This window comes from Wyeomyia smithii, unplaced genomic scaffold (genome assembly GCF_029784165.1).
Source record: "Wyeomyia smithii strain HCP4-BCI-WySm-NY-G18 unplaced genomic scaffold, ASM2978416v1 HiC_scaffold_58, whole genome shotgun sequence".
NCBI lineage: Eukaryota > Metazoa > Arthropoda > Insecta > Diptera > Culicidae > Wyeomyia > Wyeomyia smithii.
The window spans coordinates 7077-15979 of record NW_026599197.1 but is presented as its reverse complement, the minus strand read 5'-3'; the positions used below and the strand labels follow the sequence as shown (position 1 = coordinate 15979).

The 8903-nt window shown below is 36.5% G+C and overlaps 1 protein-coding gene across 1 annotated transcript; it reads right to left on the bottom strand.

The window, feature by feature from the left end:
- Positions 1-502: 502 nt before the first annotated feature.
- Positions 503-7317, bottom strand: LOC129733770 (uncharacterized). The gene is made up of 4 exons (XM_055695293.1): positions 3326-7317; positions 2733-3124; positions 2568-2676; positions 503-1916 (listed from the first exon to the last, which is right to left on the bottom strand). Exon 4 carries the CDS (start codon positions 1562-1564, stop codon positions 503-505), a length of 1062 nt encoding a protein of 353 aa, XP_055551268.1. The 5' UTR covers positions 1565-1916; positions 2568-2676; positions 2733-3124; positions 3326-7317.
- Positions 7318-8903: the final 1586 nt, after the last annotated feature.

Genomic DNA, 8903 nt, shown 5'->3' with positions numbered 1-8903 from the left:
TTACTGAGGGACCGATTCGCAAGAGTTCTAAGTCACTGGCCGTAGATCGACTGAGTAGTGACTTCATACCCTGTCGTATAACGTGAAAAATTGCAAAAACGGGTGGTTTTGTTGAGTTAATTACACTGATCTTAGTTTTGAACGTTCGTTCTATAGACATTGGTTGTTTCGAGCCGTAGGCATGTATTCCCTTATTACAACTTTCAAATGTTTCTAGTTTTGCCTTGCCTGAACGGAATTCTTGTTCAAGAGTCTTCCAATCATTTCCACCAATAATGTTTACGTCAGCACCAGAGTCAATGAGGAAACGAATGGGAGTTGATAATCCCAAAACACAATCAACTAAGACATCTTCTAAGGATAGAGTATTAATGCTCTAGAAACAAAAACGAAAGACAAACTTAAGCTATCTGTTAATGGTTGGTTCAATGATTTCTCTTTTTGTTTTTCAGATGATTTTGACATTTTTTTTTATTGTTAAATTATTATTAATATTAGTATTTTACATTTGTACCTGTTTGTTATCCTCGTCAGCCTGTTCGTCTGTTGGTGGGTCGTATGTTGGTTGGTCACTCTCTTGATTGCCTTGGTTATAACGAATAGAGTTTACGCGCTTGTTACGATAGGCAGCTGAAAAATGTCCTCGTTTGCCGCAATTGTTACAATTTTTGTTAATTGCTGGACACTGCGCATTTCTGTGAAACAGTTGGTTGCACCTTGAACATCTTGATCGACGACCGGTACCACGTTCAGTAAAACTACGCTTTTGAGTAGGTTCATTTGACGATTCGTTCAAAGGTTTTCGTTTTTGAAGCATTCTGGTTTGGAAAACGTTGGTATTTGAGGATTCCACAGTTTCTACTGTTTCGACCTCATATGCCTCACTGTGGGTAGCCGCCTGTACTATATAATTCGTTTGGTATCCGTATGTCCGACTTGATTTGACTAATTCCTTGTTTCTGAGCCCTTTTAGTAATTGTGCTCGTACAAAGTGATCGTGATCGTCGTCGCTGTAGCCGCATAATCTCACCTTGCACATCAAGCGGGCGTGAAACGCCACTGCAGTCTCACCTGTTTCTTGACGCATTCGTAAAAACGCTTCGTGTTTGGCAGCAGTATCTGTCATTGATTTAAAATACTCGTTTATACTGGATATAAATGTTTTGTAACATCCGGCATCTGCCAAATTTGGACGCAGCTTTGCAGCTCTAACAATTTCTTGAAGATTTGGTCCCATCGATAAGAAAAGTAAACGCGTGCGTATAACTGGATCATTTGCATTGTTCAATGAGGCAGCAATTTCGAAATTTTCGATATAACGATTCCATTCCTCCCACATTTTGTTTGCTGGAACACCAGCGGGAAATGGTTTTATATTTTCCCAGCGAACGCTTGATTTTTCTTGTGATGGTGTGTTGGCTACACACCAGCTTTGTTCGTTTTCGCGAACGGTTGACGGTTTGTTATTCGACTGGAAGAAACTCATGGCTGTAGCTAGATCTGCCAATGTTTTCTCGATTCGTTCCATGCGCTTACTTGACGTGCTCTTTTTTGATTTTTTCATTATTACTCATCGTACTTGGCTGACTTACCGAGTTCTTTGGCTTATCGTCTATTACTGGACTGATAAATGCTTTCTCATGCTCACTTGAGTCACTATTACTTCTCATGCTCACTTGAGTCACTATTACTCAAATCTTCTTCGAAGTGCTCAGTGTTGTCATTTCCTGAAGCTTCCCTCTCAGAAAATAGAATTGTTTCTTCCGCTACGAAGTGCGGTTCCATTTCATCAGGATGCGTCTTAGGAATACTTCTTTCGCTCGCATCGTCACTGTCCACATCAGTGTCATTGACAGCTAAAACATACTTGTGCTTGTTGGCCATCCTTAGTTTAATTCACAAGTTTTTTTTTTAACCTGTAAGCATAAAGTTTGCGTTTTATTTTTATTTTATTTTATTTTTTTTATGACAGAAGTTATTCTGAAGATATTGGGGTTGACATTATACAGATTAAGTCTCACGATTGTCCCAAACCGTGCCATATCTTATGGCCATGTCTACCGAATTTTAACAGTCAACGGTCGGTTGTCTCAACCCGACCAATGAGATGTTTCGTGGTTATTCTAATGTGAATACTAGTGGTCATCTCGAGCCAATTTTAAACAACCAACGGTTGTCTCAATCCGCTTCATTTCATATTTTATGGTTATTCTAATATGAATGCTAGTGGTCATCTCGAGCCACTTTTAAACAGCCAACGGTTGTCTCAATCCGTTCTATTCATTGCTTTATTAGGCGAGTTTACTTCACTTTCTCGCGGTTGTCCCATACCGCAAAATACTTAGTTACGTTATGATTCTGTGATGTCTAGTAGGCGCGTGTCATTTTTTTCAAGCCGATATCATAACTGGGCGATTCCAATCTCACCCTTAATCTGGCATTCAAGTGTCTTTTTTTTACATGTTGCGTGGAATAACGCAAGTGCTGGCAGGATCGCCAATGTAAATATCCAGCGAAAGCTAGTTGGAATCGCTAAGTTGACGGAGCATCTAAAATGTACGTCTTACCTGTACAGTTGTCCGATGTTGAAAGAGGACGAACCTTAGAGTTGCACATGTACCATGAGTAGGATCAACAAGGGTGGTTACAAAGGTTACGCCAGTGTCGATATGTTGCCTAGAAACAACCAAATAGTTAAGTTCATGTTACCGAGTGCATTCTACACCACACACTGTGGTAGGAATAAAAAACGTGCCTGACTACCCGCACAATCAAAAACCATTGCTGAAGCGGTAAGGACTTTAACTGTACTTAATGAAGTATGGTAACTGTTCGTGATAATATCTTTTATCAGTTATTACTGTACTAAATTGAATGACTTGAACTATTGAGCTACAATATTATATTCAGTATCCCCAAATAGGATAGTGAGCACTATTTGTTCACCAGACCTTCAACGGTTGAGTCGCAGGTTTTTGTCAAACTATAATGGAAGGTAATCAAATTGGTCACAAATCTTCCGGCTTTAGTATTTCTACAATATTTTTTTCTTTCCAGTATCTCCGAGCAGAACGAAGTTGAAGTCGACATTGCACGAAGAATGCCAAACAGCGCCCCTCGCAGCCTGGAAGAATACAAATATGACTACTTACAAAGAGAAATGGGCTACATGGCTGGAAAGTGATGATATTTGCAGGTAAAAAACAAAAACATCATGTTTTTTCAAAGAATAAAGCAATCGCCACTAACATTCTTTATAATATTCAAAACAATATCACGACTATTCCACGAACGATTATCAGAATATAAATCAATATAAATATACCATTCATGAAATGATACCTGAACAACTAGAAACTACAGCAAAATAACATATTCGTACTATTTGAAGAATAGTTTTAGTACAAACTTTTGGATTATTAGTTCGAATAACTTCTGTTTTTGTTACATTGATTTTGTAACATATTGATCAAGCTATTTGAGTGGTCAGATCCATATTCTTAAATCATGGATGAAACGGTAATGCTTATTCTTTTTGTAATACTAGTTGGTTCCTATATAGCTGGAAGTATACTGTTAATCGTGATGCTGTTGGAGGAAAAACTAAAAATGTGTATATGTTTGGTGCTAGGTTGTTGGTGGGAACGGCCCTTACAGTAATACCTGTTGGTCACGGTTCACTAGCTCCCTTTCGTAGAGCTTCCAACGCTAAGACGGGGTCTTTCTTTCCGCGGACTTGTGTGAATCGTTGCTTCAGCTTGTAAATCTTACAAACAAGAACTTTCAAGTCTTCGGGCTTTTTTCTCCTTTGGAGGTTTGCCTTACGAAGAGAGAAATATTCAAGCTAGAAAATATTACAAGTTCCGGCCTTTGGGCTAACCAACGGGTATATTGCACAACTCAAAACTCACCGCTAGAATAATTCTTGGCTGAATGAGTGGAATCGTACAAACAATCTGCTGGTCGCTCTCGAGCTGGCAGTGAAGTAAACCTCAATGTTCAAGAATAAAATTCAGACTGAGATATGACTTGATTCCTATTCAACAATTTCAAACCTTATATAGTAAAATTTGGTTAAAATTATGTTCTGTAGGGGGTAAAGTAACTAATACTATAATAAAAGCTAGCTAGGGAATTTCTATACTTGTATATCTTCTTAGCCCTAGCTTGATTTACTGAACAAAGATAGTGATATAGTTCTGTTTCTCCTTTTATCTCAAACGTACTGATTAGAGTTAACATACATGACAAACTTCTTAAACACAGAGAAATCCGAATTTCCATACAACACCAAAATTCAAACATCTACCTCACGCATAGATGATCCATGCACCACGCATAGATAAGCAGTTGCATCGCAATCTCTCTTTCTCTACTACGACGCAAGCATGCGTATATCAAACCTGCACTGTTTATTTAAACCTAAAAGGAGCGCGGAAAGTTAAGATCGAACGAGATCTTTTTTTTTTCATATCCTTTTCATTTCACTTTCGTTCTCGTTTGGTCTTAACTTTATTCACCTCGCCTGTTTCTGAGTCAAGTATGGATTTCAAATAATGACGATAGCATACGTTGCGTAACATTTCCGGACCCTGTAAATCCACTTGATTGATTTACCAACTCGGGCACAACGCAACATTATGCATTTTCTGTTATTACAGGATAAAGTCTTCCTTCATATGAAGTTACAATATTTGTTTCTGAGTTTCTTTCCGACACGGGTACTGAGGGTTTAGCTTGTTCATCACATTTATTATTTGTTCTAGATACATGTCGATGAGAAAGAAAACTAGTAATTCTGTCCCAGAATGACGCTATTAATTGCCAACTAAGTCCATAGATATCATATAATATTCTACCATGCATGGTTGTATCTATGATAAATTTGATAATACGTCCTATCATATAAACTCCTATGGCAGTCGAGGTTATGTTGCCTAACCAGGTAGACCATGATATAAATTTAGACCAATATTTATTTAAAATATTATCAATGAGTTTTTCTGAAATTAATGCTTCAAAATGATACCCCTGCCCTGACTATTAGGATGTTGACCGGTAATCATTTTATCTGAAACTGTCGATGCTATTCGCCTATCACCTTGTTCATATATCATATTTTTCATTAATTACACTGTTTGCATCATAGATTCCTGTTTGCATTAAACTAGGTAAAGGTGTATAAGACCAAGTTGTTGTGATATCACTAGTAAGTTTTTTAGGTGACACAGCTTCTCTTATCCGTCCATCTGTTGTATACCATTGCCCTCCAAATTTAAATTTAGCTGGTAATAGTGGTGTACAATCGATTTCAGTTCCACGTACTTGTAATATACGTGTTACTGGGGCGATAAACATAGAAATGTTGTTATGGCTAACTGGTATTTCCTGATAACATCTATCATCAGCTCGTGGAGTTACATACACTGGTTTACACTCTAAAATATGTAAAACTTCTCCAGCTACTACCGCTGTGTAACCTGTCCGTTTGACTATACTGGTTACAAATTCAGCTGGATTTATTCTAGCTAATATTAATTTAGTTTCCATAAGATCCTTGTCAATTTAACATATTTCCGTCATGACTGAATTATATACGTCGTCTAATTTTTGACCAATATAGTTTTCAACTAGTGTTATTTTTGAATTAAAATAAGTAAAAATGTCATTATTTCTTCCAGAGATAGGTCTATGTTTAAATGGTGACTTATAATCTGAAACTTCTACAATCAAAATTCGAGGATGATCTGTAGTGTATCCATTGTATCCACACACCTGAGTCTCTTCACGTGTTTTTATTGAAAACAACTGACTCCCAGTTATCGATGTGTAAATAGCATGTTTTCGCATATTTTTATCGTTAGAAATGTTGTTTCAGTTTTGTTTACGAACCCTTCGTAAACAACTTCGAATTCAGAATCTTCACAACGACGATTCATTTGAACATCCCATGTCATGTACCCATCTTCGGAATCTAAACATTTTCCTAACGAGTAAGTACATACAATTCCCTTCTTAAAATAATTTGATCATTTTATTTATCTACTACAGCTGAGTAATCTTGAAGAGTTATCTCATACTCATAGTAAACAAGAGCTTTGGTCCATGTATATAATGCAGTTCTATACGCAGAGCCGGATTTAAGGGGGGGGCCGGGCCCCGGGCCCCCACATTTTTGGGGCCCCCACAAAACGAGAAAAAGTTCTTTTCTCTATCAAAAATGAGATTCAATCAAAAGTTCAATTTACAGTAAGAAAATTTAAACAGACCATTTCAATCTGAAACTTTCCTTCAGTGTTATTTTTTCGCGAGCGCCAATATCACAACCACATCCATAAGATTTCACCTTCGATTCTCTTGGAATGACACACATTAACACACCATTTGAATCGAACCAGCGCGCATGGGAAATCAAGCAGGAAAGAAGATAATTCACAAGTTTTTCTAATACATTGCTGTTGATTCCGAAAATAAGTTTATCTGTCCGAATCAGGGATACTAGATTTGCGTTGCAAAATGCAGATTTTCAGAGTCCGTGTGCAGATTTTATTGACCTGCAGAAGTGTGTAGGGGTAAACAGGGTAAGACCGCCCTGCGGGGTAAGACCGCCCACTGTAGTTTACTACCAAGTTATAAAATAATTGAAAAATTTCTTTAACAGTATAATTACATAACATTTTGCACGTTTTTCTGTTTTGATAGTGCGCGAACGGTCTCAGAAATAATCAAAAACAACCTTTCAGCTGGCAACCAGTCAATGCGCTATTGTTTTGCGGCAACGGGACTTAAGGTTTTTCAGTCTAAAAATCTATTGTTTTGTTCGTGAATATACGTTTAATCGCTTGCCTGAATCTATTTTCTTTCGGGAATATCGAAGGCCGTGAGTAATCTTGTAATTTTGACTACTTTTTCGGTCAAATATGAAAATGTTCCACTGGGGGTAAAGTCGCCCACTATACAAGGGGTAAAACCGCAACGTATCCAACTGCTTGTTGTTTTACTTCAAGACCCAAATGCCTCGACACTACAAAGGGAAGCCACATAAGACATCGATGTTAATCGACCATTTTCGATTTGGTTGAAGCTTTTCCAGTAATATAATTTAACAAGACTTATTTTTGAAAAAAGTAAACCTGTGTGAAAATGGTGTTAATGAACCAAAATAATTTTAGAGCCATGACGGTTTGTTTGATTGGTATGAGGTCTCCGGCAGAATTGAAAATAGTAGTTTTTTACTTCCGAAAAAAATACACAAAAAATTTAAAGAAAAGATATAAAAATAGAAATAAAAATATATTTTTATCAAATTTATTTGAAAAAATATGTTTTTGCCTGTAAAATCTACAAAAGGTAAGCTAAAATTTTATGGTTGTTGGATCATGGAGTAATAGAAATATTAATAGCTAAATTTTTGTGAAGAATTTTTTTTTGGAAGGTTCGTTTGGTGTATAGAGTCGTTGATAATTTTGTTCTTCAAAAAAAAACATAGAAAATTGAAAATATAAATAAACGAAAGAATATATATTAGTATTTCTCTATACATAATAAGTCTTCAAAAGAATCATACAGACAGGTTTAATGAGTTTTAATTTTTAGCTTAAAGATAGGTATATTATGAATTCAATATCTTGAAAACCCCCAATTCTGAAAAATCTATTTATTTTGAAAACCCAAAAAGTTACCTAAACATTGATCTGAACTTGAATAATCAGAAAATAAAATAAGTTGAAACTTAGAAAATTTTTTTTCAGATTTTTCACAGTGTGTATTTTATTTAAAAAGAAAAAAAAATACCATCCACAACTTTGTCAGAGACACTATACCGATAAAATCAACCGTTTCGGCCCTAAAAATATTGTTTATCCTCAAAAAATGGTGGGCGATCTTACCCCGCTGGTGGGCGGGCTTACCCCGCATGAAAAAGATCTGCACATTTTCAATGAATTTTTAAAAATTGAAAAAAAAACTGGAAAATAAACAAAAATATTTCAGTTCTTATTTTTCAAATGCGGGTATTGAATAGAAGAACCTCTTAGCGAAGAAAAAATGAAATTGCAGCCGCAACTTTTTTTTCTATAAACAGAATTGCTTAAGGGGGTGGTCTTAACCCGCTTACCCCTAGGTTTTTCCTAGGTTCTGTAGATTATTGCCAGCGAAGCCTTATATTTGCGCAGTCTTTCTCAAATTGTGTGCAAATTTTTGCTTGCGGATCGCATGTTTTTCGAATTGCGGTAGGTTTTTATTTTTCAGATATCAAGAAAAAAATTCCGGATTTCGAGCAGTTGCATACATTTATTTATTTGAGCCTAATGATCTCGAACGCAACTGGAGAAAGGTCTTTATCGAAGATGAAACTGATTGAAAATAGGTTGCGTACGACTATGAAGAGTGAAAGGCTGTCAAACTTAGCATTGTTAAGTTGAGAGGAGCTGAATGATGATTATTCAATCAATAAGTTCTCTGCAAAAAAAAAACTCGCAAGAAAAAATTCTAGCAAATTTTTGGTAACTTTTCAGTGAGAAATAAGTGTTTTTAACTCGTACGATAAAAAAACGGGTTTGTTTTATTCTGGGGCCCCCACTGTAAACTGGGCCCCGGGCCCCCACAATCGTAAATCCGGCTCTGTCTATACGTTCCTCCTTCACACGTACTTCCTCTGACGCTGCCAACGATTAAAGTTTCACCTCTAGTTATACCATTTCGTTTTAATTCACGAATGTTGTGGCTGTCGGAAAATGACACAATTCCAAGTGTTTGAGATATACGACATTCCTCTGAGGTGAATTCTTTCACAATATAAGGAAAACTTCTTTCGTAATCAGAAGTATGCGAGTGCATACCACATTGACGAATTGAACGTCTTATTATCACCTTACATTGGTAAACTTTAACGTCTTCCTTGG